The 19,007-nt window shown below is 36.0% G+C and overlaps 1 protein-coding gene across 2 annotated transcripts in view; it reads right to left on the bottom strand.

The window, feature by feature from the left end:
- Window positions 1-1,966: 1,966 nt before the first annotated feature.
- AHI1 (Abelson helper integration site 1) overlaps window positions 1,967-19,007 on the bottom strand; it is a 104,011-nt gene continuing 86,970 nt past the window's right edge. For both annotated transcript variants that reach the window (XM_059833031.1, XM_059833024.1), the window contains 3 exons: window positions 18,154-18,254; window positions 6,890-6,969; window positions 1,967-2,862 (listed from right to left, as the gene is read on the bottom strand). In XM_059833031.1, coding sequence (XP_059689014.1) covers window positions 2,634-2,862; window positions 6,890-6,969; window positions 18,154-18,254 — 410 coding nt within the window. In that variant the 3' untranslated portion in view covers window positions 1,967-2,633. The remainder of the gene's footprint in view (window positions 2,863-6,889; window positions 6,970-18,153; window positions 18,255-19,007) is intronic.

The raw sequence follows: 19,007 nt of genomic DNA, 5'->3' as shown, positions 1-19,007 counted from the left end.
TTGATTTATGCATTGTTCTCAATGTCTCTGCCATATCATAAAAATGTAAAGGAACTGTATGTTGTAACCACGCACACAAAACCTAAAAACACCAGAACAATGAAAGACCTACTATGCTGTTATCACCAGGCAGTTATAAATATCTAATATTTACTCTTTTTTAAACAAGGTTTTATCTGCTTTGTTGCAGCAATGAACTTGTATCACCCTCTAAACTTTTTAAATAGACTTTTATAACTCTTGGTTTTTAATTCATGGCTCAGGGAGCAATTTTGTAGGGCACTCATGTTTTAGGATATTAATGTAGTTCTTCAATGAAAAAAAAAGAGGAAAATTTTCAGTAGGCAATCACAATCCTTCTGTAATTCTTGTTTTCCACTGAAATTTAAGTCCTTTAAATACTTGGACAATTTTCAGCAAATGTACACAATGTTCATTTTAAAGTGATTTTAAAAAATATGTAGGTTACATTAACACAGAAACAAGAAGCATTATATAAAGTTAAATTAAAAAAACTTATTTTTTTAAAACCATTACCCTAATCCAAACTGTTTAAAAATGTTATCCTTTTTTGTAAGTTTAAAATCCCTACAGCAATGTCTGAAGAATAAAGAATCTACTAACACTGAAGAGGAAAGCAGTTTTTCTTAAAATGAATGTATCAGCCATATTTCTGAACAAAAGGTAAAATCTGTCTTTGCCATTATGTGACATTAATGATTTGTTAAAAGACTTTAGTCTGAAAGTTCTAATTTTAATACTGAAGGATCACTTAGATTTATTTTTTTTCATTTTCTGTTAAATGAATGCAGAAAACTCTACTACCACAGTGACATGGTATAAAGCAATAGAAGTCTCTAACCAAACATGTGGTAGGGAGGAAAAAAAATTATAAAAACAAAACAAAAGCTATTGCAATTACAAGAAAACATTATGAAAAGTTTATTTTCAACTCCCTGCATTTTCATGTTTGGCTCTTATCTGATTCCTTCTGCTTAATTGCTATTTGGAACTGTGCCTTGGAAGACACTACTGCTGCCTCTCCTCTCAATTTGGAAAGTGTGGCAAAGCGGCTCTATTCAGCTTCAGAGCAGTGAACATAATTGGAGCCCTAGTTCGCAAGCATGAAAGGAGGTGCTGTGCCTTTGATTAGAACTACCATCTCTCTGTGGTGTTTATCTGAAGTGTTATTTCTGTCTTCAGTGTCCACAATGCCAAATTAACATTTTACAATGCTTTCCAATGAGCTCCCAGATCTTGGCTACTGCTCAGCTCTCCCTGACGTGGAGCCTGATGTCACGCTCTGCCCTTATTTTAAATGTGATCCAGGACATTTTAAGAAATGTAAGATGTTGAGATTTTTCTCTTTTATAAAATATTTAAATCCCATGTCACACAGAGTGATGAGCTGGAATACGTTGCAAAGGCAGAGAGGTAAGAGGCTAGGAGCCTCGCTGGAATCAGGCAGTCCCAGGACTAAGATAATTTTACACCACCTCGGACTGGGGAAAGAGACATTAGTAAGTTTCCAGTACATACGCACAAGTCCCATTTAGGGGAGAACTCCATACAGATGCTCCAGGCAAAGCAAAGCTAGGACTGTTAGCAAAGAACAATTACCAGTGTGGCAAAAAAAGAGTATTTGTTGCCGTGCCTTACTCAAAAGAAAGAAGTTTACAGATTTTTCTGGCTTTAAAACATATGCAGGGAAGATATTACAATATATAGCAACTAGTCCTCTGCATCTGCATTTCACACATCAGTGCCCAACATTGTTATTCTCACTTCTTTTTTTAATGGAATCAAGTGCCCTGTCTACTAAATAAGGGCTTTCTAATTTTATGTTATTTATTGCTTCAGAGGGGGAGGAGGAAGAATTTCCTAGCAGAGTAAAAATAAACTGGACATCATCAGCCAGAAAAAATACCAACACTAACTGATAGAACGTGTTTCCTTTAATATAAAACATAAATTATTTAGGACTGTAGATAATTAGTGAAGTCATCAGTAAAAGTTCACAACATAATACTCAAGCAAAAAATAGATTAAAGACACTTACAAGTGAATAAGAACAACAAGTAAAACAAACAGCACAGTTGGATATGAAATATTCCATTCAGACAAAAGAAAGTATATTTGGCAAGACTGCTGCCAAAGCAGCCATGAACTCTTGAAAAAACTGCAATGCACCTTTATTATGTGCAGAAAACCTCATATGAAACATATAACTGCCTGGAATTTGCAACCCATTTACATTGGTAAGCATGAGTAGTCCCACTGAAGACAATGTAGTTGCATAGGTAGTTACTCAACAATTCACTTCAGAGCTGCAAAATGCAGTCCAAATGAATATTTGATGTCAGGAAAATATTTTTAAAAAGCTTATGAAAGTCGGTTTCAGATTTTACCAGTCCGGTGAGGAGCTGAACATTCAAGTTCTGTTGATTTCATGGAACCCAGGGCAAAAGTCTTCCAAAACTGGTTTACACTATTGGTAAGTCACAACTGCTGCCATTTTGCATATTTGAGTATTTTAACTTCTTTGTTTCTTGTTAATCCTAGAAGTGAGATCATAGTTGTAGCCTTCAATGTGTATACTGAATATCACAGCAGTACTTAGAATTGAATTGTGACTAAACGTCATTGCATTCAGGCTCAAAGGCAGTATTTGTCTTTCCATTTGTGCTAAAGTTTGAGCCTCTCACTGCCTTTTTCTTCTTCTTCAATTCTACCCCATGGGCTGTAGGTTCATTTTCAACACCATTAGCTGTAACTGATGATACAGGAGTATCAACACCCATTAAGTTGTGCTGATTTTCTATCTCATTCTTCTGTATCCTTTTCTTCTTTTTCTTTGCACTTCTAGAGAAAGTTGGATATAAGAAGAGTAAAAGAAACACAAAGTTAGTGCAAATTTAGAGCTTTTTCCATCCACAACTGATGTGTTAGAGCAACTGTCTGCCTGTCCCCCTTGAGTACAATGCTGAAACAGCTACAAAAACTACTGTTCCACAGCAGAACAAAGACAGAAAAAACATGAAGACAGAATATGAGACCACTCCACTAGTCTACTTTTTAACATATCATAGCATTGCGTTGAAAAGAAGTGCTCATGATCTTAAAAATCAGCCAGTCTTGATCAATAGTCAACAGATGTAATTTGAAAAAACAAATTACCAGCCTCCTTTTCTCGTAAAAGCCATTGCACTTTTTCTTTCTTTCCTAAGCTCAAACACCAAAATACTTGCAATTAAAGAGAGATTCCTGGTTTATTCATTCAACAGGAATAAGACAGGCAGGCAAAGTTCCTAAGATTAGTTTTTCCATTTTAATTTACCTGAATCAGAAATCACTTTAATATCTATTCATGCTTATCAGAGTTCATACAATGCCAAAAGCATCAGTCAAGCTTCTGTATCTTTCCCCATTAGTGCCTTTAACAAGGGAATTAGACTGGTCTTGCAGATGATGCCAGGGATTATGCAGACGTTACACCACTTCTACCATGAATTCCCACTCTTGACAGAAGTTGTAACTTTATTTAACTATAAGTTGAAAATTTGTGTTGTGCCTAGCACAAAGAGGTCTTGGTTTTTGACCAAAACTGGTACGTTGAATGCTCCTGAAACACATAAGCGAGTGGATGAATCAAGACTAAAGAAGGTAATGAGACGTGTGCAGTTTCCCCAAAAAGGGTGCTGCAGAGTATTACTGTTGATGATACTGTCCTAATGAAATCATATTTTATAGATGAAAATGCTTACACATCAGCCTTGCTAATGGACTGATGACTACCTGCCTATAGTTTGGATTTTTTTTAAGCTAAATTGTGCATTCATGAACACATGAATTGCTGCAGCTCTAATACTGGAACATCTCAAAGGAAAACATTTTGGAGTTTAAGACCCTGTGGGTTAGGATTCCTGGAACAATTTGAGAAGTACTGCTGCCTGAGGAAACCAGGGTACAGGATTATAATTGATCAGTAATATAAGTACCAATCTACCAAACTGAGTGTTCGGCTGGGTCTGATGTGTAATCACTTGTAAATCTATGCAGAGAGCACTACCTTGTGCAGCTCAACAAAACTGTACAATGGGAATATATCTTCGGAGATAATGTCTGTACTGACAAATAGTATCTAACCATTAATATTCGAAGGGTAAGGCTAATATGCAGATTTTCCGCATAAAGCTACTCAAATTTTGAGAAGTAGTTTTCTTCTTTTTATTATTTGAACATCAGATGTGATGATGTATCAAATCTTTGAGACACTTAGATAAAAACCTTAGTTCACTTAGCATCTATTATGTGGACATCTCTTTATTTCTTCTAGAGTCTGCAGAAGATAGGTTAACTGCTTGCCTAAGATAAAAATCTCCTACCACCTTGGATAAAATTTGTTTTGCTATTGCAAAACCATATTTTCCATCCAGAAATTCTGAAATATAGACATGTCATGAGGGCTTGCCATTCACCTTCTTTTACAGTAGGTATTGTGGCCATAATGAAGACTGTTCTAATAGGCAAAACAGCAAACATTCATTTGGAGGCTCAAAGAAAGGTATAGTGACTTGTGCAGGTGCTAACAGTTTCACTTCTCCATAGTGAAAGTGCGTACTTGGCAATCACATGTCACTTGATACTTATGAAGTTTATTTACTGCATAATTCCTATTATACACAGATATACACAGATATTAAGTGTATTTTCAGAGAAAAAAGGAAGATAACAGAATGTTTTAGGTGGAGCAACTCTAAGTACACATTGGACTTGGACCTCAAGTCATGTTGATACTGCTTTTAGATGCTAAAATAGAAAACTTTTCCAGTTAAGATCGCAACACTTGCATGTGTGTCATTTTTTAAAGGTTATTTCAAGACACATCAACTACAGTGAACAAGGAAATTACAGTTCTGACACAGCCCCTGCAGGTCATGGTTTCAGGTCTAAAGAAGTGAGGGTTTTCATCAAAAATATGCAGACGTATTTCTGAGATGTTTTATTATCTAATCTGTACTAAACAGAAATATGGAACAGTCTGTCAAACTACTGGCATCAGAAATGCCAGAAGATCCTTCTTTTGTCTAGCTCTCAAAATAAGGCAAAAACTTGTAGTCTCTTCTGAAAAAAATTTGGTATGTGCAGTCACTGCTATAATTACAAAGACAAGTGAATCACATTTCATTACGTTCTAGTCCAGGGAAGAGCTTGCAAAGTACATACTTTCAGGTTCAAGCTTTACATCAGGAACAGACATTACTCAGATTTGCATCCTGACCTTAAAACATGCAGTGAAAACTGCCCTCTCCACATCAGACAAAACACAAGCACTGGGGACAAATGCAGCAAAAATGTAATAAAGCCTAGAATGTCCTGTACGTGGAAGGCAAATACAACACTGTGTAGTATTGACTGTAGTACTATCTTCCTCCCTTTCAAATTAGTTGTCCCCGACAAGGTATAGCATCAAACGCTACCTCATGGCATCTTTCACTAGTGATCAGGTATAAATGGCTCAGTACCCTGAAAGCTTGTGAATGAGGCTCTGCAACACTGCTCTTTGCCCAGATGGGACAGCAATGACATGAAGCATGACTTCAGACTGGCATCTCCATGATGCTTCTGCTCCCTATAGTTCAGGAGGAGGGAGTACATTCCAGTGACTCAGTCATGAAGGTGTCTTCTCTCACCTTTTTGAAATGTAACTGAAGCGGTTTTGGGGCTCTGTTTCTTCAGCATGACACTTCAGTGTGACCCCTTCTCAGGACACCCTTAGTTACCATTAAAATGAGTATTTCACATTTGATATGACTCAAGATTCTTGAATTTGATTAAATGATTTGTGAATCCATATTTTAAATCTGTGGTCCCACATTCTTCAGTGGATGCCCTGGAAAGGTCACTCAAAATAATTGTTTCCTGAAGTTCTACTAATGCAGTTGAGTCATACAAAACTTTTGATACTGGCTTCTAACAGATTGTATCATCCATCACAGTAACTGTGCTTTTTAAGGCATTTCCTTCCTTAATGTACATCCTATCAGAATAGTTATGCTCAAAATTCAACGCTGAATTCTGTCAATGTGTAGTTATACAGCCCATTTCTCATACATGAGGGTTAAACTTTCCACTCACAATTTATTTTCAAATCTAGATACAGGTGGAGACAGAAAATTAAGATTTAAAGGTAAGTTAAAATTAGATAGGTATCTGCATCTACAATGTATATGCACAGATTATTTATATGGGGAGAGGACCAGTCTGGAAAACGATCAGTGAAATAACTTTGCTTAGATGACAGATACTTGTAATGGCAAACACAGGAAAGTATTTTCAGATGTATTTTTTGAAGTATAAATGGTTGCAATAGCTAAAGATATTGTGGAAGCTCTTGTTCAAGATGTTGAGATCTTATCTGCTTACAGCTTTCAAGACAACGAATACATATAATCTTTAAAAAATGCAAGTGTCACAATCAAAGATGCTAGCTTGCATCTTCTTAGTATGTGACAACCTTTTGCAATTTATACTAATTAATTTTTAGAAGGTGCAAAAATAGTTTGCAGTTTGTAGCAATGAAGCCTAATACATAGCTAAGGGATGCCACAGGGCAATCCCATATCCCTGAGTTTTCATTCTCATGTACATTATAGTCCTTGCTCTTTTCAGGGGACAGAGTCTGTGTAGGGCTACGTGTGTATGTACATATATACAAACTGGTATTTCCTTCACATTTCAGGTGTGAAGCACTTTTTGAATGATTATCCTAACTCTAACTTGTTGTTCTACTTGCTAAAACAGAATAACCCTTCCAACATTTCTCACAGTTTTCTAACAGCCGTTGTAGAAATAACACTGCAAACTGTTTTAAGTATTTCTTGCTTACTGTGTTGCAGGTGAGTCTCTATCTATGTCACGCTCCAAGCTAAATTTTAGGTCCCCTGACTTACTGATGACTGGTGACATCTGTAAAAGAAAAAAAAATTAAAAAGGCAGGAAGGTAAAAAGAAGACAGACAATGGGGCCAACACGTGTACACAGAAAACCCACCAGCTTCCTGAATAAGGAGAGAATATACCTCGTTTGAAAAAGAATGTCTATCAGCCATAAAATGTTAACTCCTATGTGGTTACAAACAAGGAAACAGTACCCTGCTTTAAAAAACAAAAAAGGCAAAAAAATTACTTGCAAATAAAAGACAGTTTTCAGGTTTGTGTAGAAACAAGAGGTTATGAATATGCTTGAATTAAGCTTAAAATACACATGGTCTGTAAAGAATTGTTATTTCTGCTACTGCATGAGTGAAGAGAGAATGCCAAAAAGCCATCTTATTGCATAGTTTAACAAGAGAAACCTGTCTATTTTTTAACCCTGCAAGTTTCAGTCAAAAGCAGTTCAAATCATTCCAGGTTACTTTATAAGCCAGGGCTAAGACCAACCAACCAAACAAACCTGGAAGAGTTTAAGTAAATTCTCTAATTTCCAATGTCATTAGTGGGTCTCTCTGCAATTCATACCCTGTATAAACAAACCTCTTCTAATTCTAACAAGTCTCATACTTAGCGCAAGAATTCCCATAAGGAAATGTGAGTGCCTTTCCTGAGTTTACTGTCTTCACGGACAGATTATTTTCTCTACCTTCTTCCAGGCTGTTCACAAATGTCTGGTAACTACCCATGTAGTTTCATTTTCATGGAGGGCAAAAGCCAACACAACTGATAGGCCTTATGTCTCACTCAGCATTTGCTTTTCTGGAACCAGGAACACACTACACATCCAGCCAGGGACTTCAGGCCTCCAGAGCACCACAACCAAGGAGAAAAGCTGTGGAAAGCAGTGCAGCACACTGTAGGTTCAGATCTAGTATCACAATGCTGTCACTGAAAAACTGTTGTGGTTCTCTAGTTCAGGTTGACAGGACAGCGATGTTCTGTAAGTGTCCGTTTGGTATGGCATGCTTGAAAGAAAAACAGAAGTTATATCCAGGCAGGCATTGTGAGAGTGGAGACAGGTTCCTATGAAGACCTTGGAAACCTGGAGAAAAAGTCTCTTTCAGGATACTGGAGCCCTAGGCCAGAGAAGGGAGGGAGAGATTAGATCTGGTACTTTCCAAAAAATAACATTTTTTTCAGGGAGTAAAGGAGAAGAATGGGGTTTAAAGTAACTCAACCCTCAAAACTTGGCCCACATTTATGATTTTTTAAGACTGTTACTTGAATTCTGGATTCATAGCCAGCCTAAAGCAAAACCTACTACATTGTTTCTGAATTTCTCAAATATCCTTAGTGTTAAAAGGATCAGCCCATCCAGTTCTGCCAAGCACAGAGGTACTCATCTGTTTGTAAACAAGATGTTTAATGCTTTGCTATCAGCCTGAATTGCTCCAGGAAACAGTCAGTTACTGACATTACTGTCTCTAAAACTCCAGTTAAATAAAAGCAGTATTAGGAAGGGAGTATCATTCAGCAGCTCTGGAGTGCCTAACAACAATACAGCATCTAAAAAGGTAACCACAACGTCAACAAGAGCCTTCTGGAAGCAACAGAGAAGAAAAACATTACAGTTCTTGACCCATTAGTCTGCCAATTGTTCATTTCCTTTTGTGTGACCTCACAGGCAAGGTGTACCATGATTCCTCCATATTTATCTTAAACTGAGAGAAAAGAGAGGGTTGCTTCACAGCAGTTCTTTTTTGTCACTTAAGCATTAGTTTTGGTATTTTCAAATGGAATGAAAATACTTTGTTTTCAGACACTGAACTTATCCATCACAGATTTCAAAGCCCTAATGAATAAAACTTAACATTCCCCTGTCAAGTACTTATGTCCAATTTTAATTTGGGGTAAAGTGACCCACAGATGAAAACTGTCTTGGCACACACAAATGAAGACCGTACTGGAACCAGAACCCGTATTTCCCAAACCTCAGTTTTAGGCTTTGAACAGTTTAATTACTTTCTTAAACTCTAAATGGAATTACTTAAAAAACACCTCGTCAATGTTAGTAATTGAATGAAATTTGAACTTTTTTGTCTTGGTCCTGCTCCCTAGTATTATTTTATTAATTTAATATTATTTTTCTGCTGACTTAGAAGAAACAGGATCAAGCTCCCATTGACTTACTGAATTCATATAAGTACATTGCCCACAACAACTATGTTCAAACATTGGTCATTAGAATTAGTCTGCTGAAATGACACAGATGGCTGGATTAGTTTAGACAAAAGTCAGCCTATTAGAATATAATAATGTAGCACTGGTGGGGCTATGAAGAAAAGTCTTCTACTTCACACACAAAATCCTTGTTAATACAGTAATAAACTTGAGACTAAGTCAATGGTAAAAGTAAACACAAAAGGAGGAAATCTAATGCCACTGATACAAAAATACAAGGGAGTGCTATAAAGGGAATGACTCTGAGTAATTAATACCTCCTTCAGCATTCATAACATTGCGGTTCCTTGCCATACACAATCATGAATTCACTTCACTTGCAGTCAAAACAAAATCTTTTTCCAAAAATCCTACATGACTGATGTTGAACTAGGTTTTTTACCCTCCTTTTTGAGTAAATGTAACAGAATCTTGACCGTGTACTAATACTATAATCAAATATGGACCTTTCCAAAGCACAGTTTGGTAGAATTCCTTTAAGTGTCACTACAGAAGACTGACTTCTCTTATAAAAAATAGACTAAGGTTTTTTAATACTTACAGATACCAAAACACAGAAAATTATCCTTGTTTTATAGTTAGAAGATTGAAGTGTCCACTAAATTAAGCTGCCTAACTGAAGGTTCTTATGATCTGTTTTAAAAAACTACTCATCACATAGGCTTTTATGTATTCAAGCACAGCATTTCAGTACAGATACCAAGGAAAGAAAAGCACACAATTAGAGACTATCTTGGAATAGCTGTGTCCACCTGACATGGCAACTAATGAGAATTCCTAGGGTCTGTAGGGACAGACTCCAAATTCTCCAAAGCACAGTTCAAGTATGATACCTTTCTTACCTACAAACTTTCAAGTATGTAATGAGGCAGGAACTAGATACTAGATCTTTTTGAAGCAGATCTCACTGCCGCTACCTTCTTTTCCCTATCCCACATACCTTTGAGTCCCTCAGCCCACTCCTTGAACCACTTTTCCCATGTCAGTGATGTGAGCAAGCAGTAGCAGTACTGAAGGAACAAGTGGGGTCAGTGGCAGATGCAAGAAGACAGTGCAGGAGCTGGTGCAACAAGGGGATGAAGCAGCAGGAGGAGCACAGTGAATGAGCTAGTGGAGGCTGGGAAAACAGGCAGGAGGTATGTGGCTAAGGAGGTAGTGGTAACACTTAGACACTGCGAATGCATCAAGGACATGATAATGTAAGGATCAAGCCACAGAATTCTAGAGTATGGAGGGGCTGAAGAGGCTGTTGGTTTCTTCTCTCCCCATCTCTAAATCTCTCAACCTCTTGTTATGCAGGGGCAGATGTCACAGGAAGCTCCAAACCCTAGCACTGTAACAGATACAGTGTTAGCTAAATCCAGATTGCAGAGCTTAAATATTAATACAGAATTAATTATTAGGGCTCTGCCTGCTTTAAAGAAAAAAATTAATGTGTCAGATATTCATAATACTTATCTTGAACTTTTTGGTTCACAAGAACAAGTACTGAACACAGTCCTTTGTACAGTGTCACTAATGGTGTTCAATTCTGTTGCCATATTCTAATTCTCCACCCTTTGAAAGATATAGCCCACCAGAATGAGAGGAGAACATCAGTTCATATCATCTGTAGAAGCTTAGATTTTCTGAAGTTTCTTTTGCTTTGTTTACGATCATAAAAATAACAATTGTAATAAAATATATACTTCCTTTTCTAGAATACTTGCTTGCTTTACAGCTCATTTGGCCTCAATTTTTTGATACTTAATATTGTCACAGTGTTGCCACATAAGAAGCAATGAAGGCAAAACGATTAAAGGCTAAATACACAAAAGCGTTTCAGTTTCTGACCCCTGCTGTAGAATCCACAGCAGTAAGTTAAGCACTAAACCAGCCCTGTGCAACTTGTGGAAACAATCATACGTATCAGAATGCACTTCATAACAAAACCTGAAGCAGAGGGCGTCTAAAGGAAATACCAGGGACAAAGTCTCATCCCAAGTCTACATCTTTGGTAGTGCTTTCCTCTAGGCTGTGCAGAATTGTCCCTAAGACTGATGGTCTGCAGAGGTGCTCTAAGAGACTAAGAGATAGATGGACAGAATGGAGTGGTGTAGGCAATCTTATCTAGGTGATTCAAGCCGTGAAAGTAAATGCACTTGCTCTATAGCCTACTCTGCACAGGGGAATGCTCCCATAGAAGCTGTTTCTACAGAACTTGATCTAATTAAAGATTCGCTGGATCACAGACAGCAAGAACGAACATGTCTCTGTGTCTTTTCAGACTAGTCTTTAGGACGTTAAACTCAGTATTAAGTTTGTATTTTGTTTTCTATTACACAGTCCATGGATAAAAGATTTATAGCAATGTACTTAACTCCCCAGAACCATGTTGATGCCTCCTGTCAAAACTGTTTGAACAAGTCAAGTTTGGGAGAAGTGCTGTGATACCACACCATACTCATCATTTTCTTTCCTGATAGCCTGTACCCCTCCACACATTTCCCCATTCAATGAAAAACTGTCAGGGAGCTTTGCTAGTGGAATTACATGTATTTCTTTTGCCATGACCTTCCTATTTAAAATGTAATTAAATTATGATTGCTTTTTTCCTCCTCTCTAGTGTTTTTAAAGAACAAGCCTATCTAAATCAGATTCACCATAACTTAGCTGTAGTATTTAGCAGAACCGTGGCTCTGTATACAACAGACACATTGGCATGAATTTCCATCTCTCTCATAAAAGACAGCTAAACCACTGTAGCGTTTAGGACTAAGCCAACACTCACTAGCTTCTCCATCCATGAATGCTACAGCCACAGACAGAGAGGACTTTGCCTTGTCTAGTCTTTGAAACTGCAAAATCCTGGGCCTGTTCAGGACTAGGAGAGACCAGCAGGAAATCTGGTGGGTGAAAACCATAGTCATGGCTCAACACTGACAAATACTGCATCTCAGAAATCCAATCAACTAGACGACTGTTTGAGGGACAGCAAAAGAAAGAGGAGGAAGAGTGGAGACAAGATACTTCAGACTGAAGCACTATGGTTTAGAACAGCTGTTTTCAGTCTTGAAGTCTTGGCCTCTGGGAATTTATCTGTGGTTACAGCTTTGCATCAAAATTTGCATAAAAATAGTTCAATCCTGTTCAGAAAGAGGCTATGAGGACCCAAGGAGAAAACAATGGGGACAGAGAAGTTCGCTTGCTCCTCAGAGCTATCTTAATAATAAAAATGTCCCTCAACAGTATTTTTGGTTCTGCTTGACCAGTTCAGGGGCTTAGCCTGATTATTCCTATCTTTAAACAGACTAGTCACTTACAGCAAATGACAATGGATGTCACTTCATCTTTTCCTTTTTCCCAATAGATATTAATTTGCTTATAAACCAGATAGCTTTTCTTTCAATGACTCAAATGATATTACAGACACAGGCATAAACATTGTTTGTGAAAGAACACACTAGGAGCCACAGAGGTGGTTTTGGAGTTAAAAAAGAAAGAGCTACCAGCTTGCAAATAAAGTAGCACCACACATGCTTAAGAGAGAGTAATTCAATTTGAATAGTACAAACTGGATTTTAAAGGGAAAATGGAGTATCTAAAAAGAGAAACTACTGAACCAAAAAGGTGAAATATGTTAATGTCGGGTAATGTTTAAGGAAAATGGTCTATTCCTCGTAGATGGTACCATCGTGACATTTCCTTCAGAAAAAGAATTTCTTCAAGAACAAAGTAATTACTATTTCAAAAGTAGGATTTGCAAAGATGTCTCTATTTTATAATGCCTATTCAACAGTTTACATGGAAGACCACACAGTAGCTTTGCTCACTGATTCTAGAAAAGCATAGTTTCTATCAGCCCAGATGTTAATGCCTTTAGAAAGAGAGATCTGTAATCATATTAGGCATGAACGAAGCCCACAATTATAAACTTCACTGTAATACATTCTAATTCAATTGAATATCACATTTTTGTGGGTTTGCAACCTCTCTGAACCTTGAAAATGAGCACACTTCACTACATGTTGAAAGCCTTCCGCTCTATTCACTGCAAGAGTTCCATCGTATTAATTCTTTAATGTTTCCCTCATTAACATCATCACATCTTCCTAGTTCCTCCTCTTCCTAAAAGATAATCAGTCACTGAAGTGTTCCCCAGTAACCATTAAAGAAGAAAACAGAAACAGCACAAACTATAAAATGAAAGTTTTTGATGAAATTAATAGAAAAATTTCTAGCTAGTATTTTTGGAAATATTTTTTGAGCAAGTTTTCTATGGTTTTTAAATTTTTAGATCTAATAAATACATTTTGAGCCCACAAAACCACCCACATCGAAAGAGCTCAAGCATCAATTGCTTGGCAGGTTAGTTTCAGACACGCTAGGCTAAGTATTCAGAAAGTCTGACAACAACCTACTCTAGGGGAAGAATAGCAAGAACATGAATTATTTATGTGAACAGTGATAATCTCAAACTTTGTTTAAATATACATGGAATCATGTTTTGATGATCTCTAAGTAGATTATCCAAATTGTGCAATAATAATGTAGTTCTTGAAGGTAACCCTTTTCTTTTCATGCTTATGATCATTATTTTACACCTTAACAACATCATTTTTCAAAGATAAATACACTAGAAAGAATATTTTCTTACGCTTTTAATGGACATTTTAAATTACTGTTTTGTTTTTTTTTATTACTACTTCCCACTGTTCTCCCACAATGTAGAATTGAGTAATTAACATCCAGAATCCAATTAGATGCATTTTGTATAGTGAGTGGTAGGCCACCTTAAATTGTAAAACATATACATAACATTTTATAGACAGCCAAAAAAAGAGAAAGACACTCTATTGACTTTGAAATGTCTCTGATTTGCCAAAATTTTGCAAAACCCAAATTCTGGTTTCTAATAGAACCCTATCTGAATTCCTGTCTTTTCTGCCTTCAGCTTAAGGAACTCGAAAACAGCACATTTACTGGAGCAGCCAGATGACAAGCCCGTCTCTATTTCTTGGGATTCTTCATCAGTTCAGTGAGAAACTCACTCCATGAAATTTCTATTGGCAGTTTAGATGTATGTTGTAATTAAAGATGATTATGACCTAATTTTGTGGCTCAGGAGTTAAGTAACTCATAAGGCAGGAAAACAAGGTTTGCATAAAATTATTATGTTATGAATGCAAAGCTGATGGTAGAAAGCATTTTGAAAGCAAGTTCTTTGAACTACAACTTTTTTTTATTATTTGCAAAGATTAATATTGGATCTTGAGTATTACACCCTCTTCCAATGTTAATGATTCTATTTTATTCACTCATCATTAAATTCTGAAGATTAGCTAGATATGCATTTATAATATCTGCAGTTGGAAAACTATTTTTAATTAGACTATCTGGTATTCTCAGTAATTAAAACTATAGTATTCTTCTACATTTTAAGTGCCCTATTTAACCTCATATGGTAGCAAAATCTCATGAGTAACTGCTATGATGATTTTCACAGTAACTTTTTTTTTGCAGTCTTAACAGAGCTAAAATATTTAAGCATTCCTCAAAAAAATCAGAAAGAACAATCGATACAGCAGACCTGGATATAACTAAGTATTTGGGAAAACATGCTTGCAGCCAAAAACCAAACACAACTAAAAAATTCAGCTATATTTTCTTGCTTGTGGTAACAAATTAAGCAACAACTTAATTATTCAATAAATATTTTTGAATTTTTAAAAAAAAAATACTTCCTTTTCTGTCAAAGCAAAAAAAAAAAATTAGTGTACTACAAAGTAGTGATTTTTCCTATTTCCCATGTAAAAGAAATTGGCATTTGCTTTCATCAGCTCTAATACTGAAAAAAAAAAAAAGAAAGGAATAGGAAGAAAAGTTGCTGTGTCACTGCTGCAACACAGGAACTGCCATAACCGATCAGCCCCCTCAGTGGTCTTAGCAGTTTTGTCTCAGAAGTATCTGGTATTGCCTAAAGCCAAAGTGCTGCAGAACTTTCCTTCATTATGACAAACAGCTGAATGGCAATTTGTTTCTTCTATGCAGCACTCTGCAGCTTTTGTAAAACCATTACACTTCAAGGCATCACGAGTCATACACAGAGATTTAATTCATCATTTGATTCAACTCACTATGTTCTTGGTGATTTATACAGTACTTATGTAACTCGAAATTTAAAAAAAAAAAAAAAAAAATCAGCCAGATTTGTGTTTCCCATTCGTTTAGATGCTTTTGGATTCTCAGCCATTACCTCAGTCTAAAATGTATTATTAAAAAAAATATTCCCTGTAATAGTGTCTTGTAGTAGCTAGGTTCACCAGATTAACTAAACATGGCATAAACATAAATTTCCTTCTACCAATATTAGATGTGTTCCATTCCAGCTTAATGTTCCCTGACCTTCTTTAACAGCAGAAGGGACGAAAAAAGAAAAGAAGAAAGAGTGTATCCAATTCACCTCTCTACATCATGTACTATGTTATACACCCTCTTCACTGCTCATTCTTTGCTAGTTTAGTCTTGTAAGTATACCCTCTTACACCATTTTTCCCAGGACTTGTGAATGTTTCATTACTTTTCTTTGGACTCTTTATGATTTTGTGGTGCCCTTGGATGCTGTGCAAGATAAAAAGTAACATATTTGCTTGGTTTTTGGACTGTTACTGTACACTTTATAAATTATGCCTTTTGAATATATGTACGTACTACATAGACTACTACAAAATTCCAACTAGTTATTAAATATGTAGTCAATTTAATTCAAAGTGCCAGTAGAATCAAAGTAAAGAATATTTTGAGGAAATATTACTAAAACTGAATGTTACTAAAAAAGTGCTAATAGTAATACAAAAACTATTGTTAGAAAAATATGTCAACCAGAGACACTAGAGAAAATATAAGTGATCAAAACTAATCAAACGTTACTTCTCACAAAGTTGAATAATAAATACTGGTTGTAAATGTTAGTAACATTAGTTAGTGCACATAAAAGTATTTTGATCCAGTAAATAAACTAGATTCCTACTAGATTAAAACAGAAAAAAAGATGTGGATAAAAATGATAAAGTCTTTAATGACAGTAAGTATCTCAGCACTTCTCCCTCTTCTAATCTGCGTATGAGTGAAACTGGGTGAGTATAGCTACATATTCCCTCTGGGCTACCTTCCTTGCTTCCAGCAATGTAGACAACAGATGAAATAAATCTTCATGCTTTCCAGTAATGTTGTAATTTTTCCTGTATTTGTTCCAGTCTGCCTTTAGAGGAGTATCTGGAAGTAATGCACCCTTGTCTTTCTTGGGCAATGGTTTGGCTATGAGTTTCTCAGCTATGAAGAGGTAAAAGATACTTCAGATTAATTATTACTGCTTGGTGTAGTGATTAATTCCATTTTTAAAGTATAGCTAGAAACAAAACACTTCGTAATTCGATTTATAGCAGTTGGCTTCAACAAGACAGCAGGCTTCAACAAGACTGCCAAGTGAGTAATCTGTACTCAATAATTTATTAAATGCTACCTATCTCTATTCAACTATTAAAAACAAAAGCTACACAAAAAAGGTTCATAGAAGTAGCTTTGAATGTTTTAACCATGAACATTGCAATATATATTATACAGTTAGATAAATCATCTGAAGAAAGAAAAAATCGTAACTAAACAACATAGCATACGTTTTGAGTATTGCAAATCAGACACAAAATATTAGATTCAATTTTAGAAAAGTACATGGAAAAGTCAAGACATTTGAAAGAAATCTGAACAAAAGTCACTTTTAAAGCAGTTATGTTAGTACCATTTGACTATATGAATAGCTATGGAAAGCACACTTACGAAGGATACAAGCATTCCGGAATAAAAAAAATTCTTAAATTCTAACAGTTATTCAACTAATTTCTATTACTTTTTTTTTGCTTACGAAGTATCCCATGTTTTAAGGCAATCATCAGTCTTACTTCACAGAAGGGGAACATAAGCTATGCAAAGTTTCTAATCTCTGTTTGTCTGGAGAAGCGAGAGTCATTTGGCCTGCTTTGCACATAGCAGTACCTCTAAAGATCTGAAAAAATAAAATAAAAATCAAACCTCTATTTTCTTCCTTTATTAAAAACTGGCTGTTGTTTCTTTGTTCTTCTGTACATACTGTATTCTGACTGCTAACTAAAATCACAGAAAAAGGAATGCTTCTGCATACAATATAGTATGTGATATGTAAACAACACCACAATGCCATATGCAATTGCAACCCAATATAAGTATACCGTGGGAGTGGAGAGATATTAGATATAGTCAAAACAAAAGCCTTTCTTTCCTTTGCTCTTCCAAACCATGAAGTCTCTATAGTCCACCCTCCTGACCAACCTACAGGATGGGTGCAGTCATTCACATCAGAGAACCATCAGCAGCTTTTAAACAGAAACATCCATTGAAAATTAAGCACATTTAGATGCAGCGTATCTCCTGGCCTGGTAATAAGACTTTATGATCACATTGTATATCTTTAATTAGGATATTATTACACAGACTAAAAAACTCTCAAGAGAAAAACATCACAGCTTTTTCCTAAGCAACCTGATAGATAAAGAAATTTCATGGCAGAAAATCTGAAGAATATGTGGGCAGTGCATATTCTGAGAATGACAGTCAAGTGCCCAAAAGTATGTCAGGTTTTGACAAATCCATGTTGTTTCTTCAACTGTTATTTATGTCAGGTAGCAGTGAGAGATACTTCTGTCAGCCTTGGAGTCAGTGGGAGATTGCCACTCATTACAATGGTGCAAGAGTAGGCAGAATATTTAATTGCGACATGATGAAACAGCTGGTTCCACACAAGACAAATGTCAGACACCTGTTGAAAATCTACCGGCTTGCCTGCAATGAGGTCTACATATAAGAAATTTTCCCAAAAAGGATTGAAAATTAATACAGTCCATCTGGCACACAAAGAACATACTCCACCTACTACTTACAGAATCCTTCCTTCTCAAATTATTACCTTATGTAGTGTTGGAGAACCTTCCTCTGCTTCTCTTGGCCCTTCAGGTAGGAGAGGAGCAGAATCTGGTACTAATCCTGAAGGTTCCTCTTCATATTTGTCTGAAAACAGGATCCATAACTCACCATTATGAAAGAAATCTAGCCAGCAACAGGATGTGAACTGAACAGGTGAAAAATCTTTGAAGCCAAACTTTGTATAAGAATTTATAAAAATTTGCCCATTAACTTTTATTTATATTAGTAAGCTTATATTTAAGTGTAATTTATATCTAGGTAATTTATATAGGTAATTATGTAAAATAAAAACAATCAAACTTTTGCATGACTCAGAACAAAGTCCATACTGACAGCAATACAGCTGATATTTAACCAATGTATCATCTGCATTTCTTTTGGTTCAATAATATGTTCACCAACTGAAATAACAAATTATATACCAGGGTTTTTTTGCACAGTTGGACAACTGCCTCAAAAATTTTTTGTTTTTCTAAGACCAACAGGCCATCACTGCAGACTCTTCCTAGAGTCTGCTCTCTGGCTTATTTTGCAAGGAAGAAAGGAAGGAGAAAATGCACAGGATGTGCAAGGGGAGGACAAAGATGAAGGGCAGTCATTAAGCTAACTTTAATTACCATCATCAAGTTAACATAGTGTTATGTCCAAGGTTTTTTAGGAAAGAGGCATAAAATACTAGACTTCACTTGAAAGACAGAGGGAGGAACTAGAAAATGGGGGAAGAACATCTTGAGAAATATTGGGTTAAAAGATTTCTAAACACCAGTATAACTGATAGTTTGATAGTTTAGGAAGGCAAATTAATTTCTTGTAGCATGTGACACTGCACTATGTCCA

The sequence above is a fragment of the Gavia stellata genome, chromosome 2, assembly GCF_030936135.1.
Source record: "Gavia stellata isolate bGavSte3 chromosome 2, bGavSte3.hap2, whole genome shotgun sequence".
In the NCBI taxonomy this organism is placed as follows: Eukaryota; Metazoa; Chordata; class Aves; order Gaviiformes; family Gaviidae; genus Gavia; species Gavia stellata.
The sequence above is the reverse complement of the archived record's forward strand: the minus strand, read 5'-3'. Positions and strand labels throughout refer to the sequence as shown.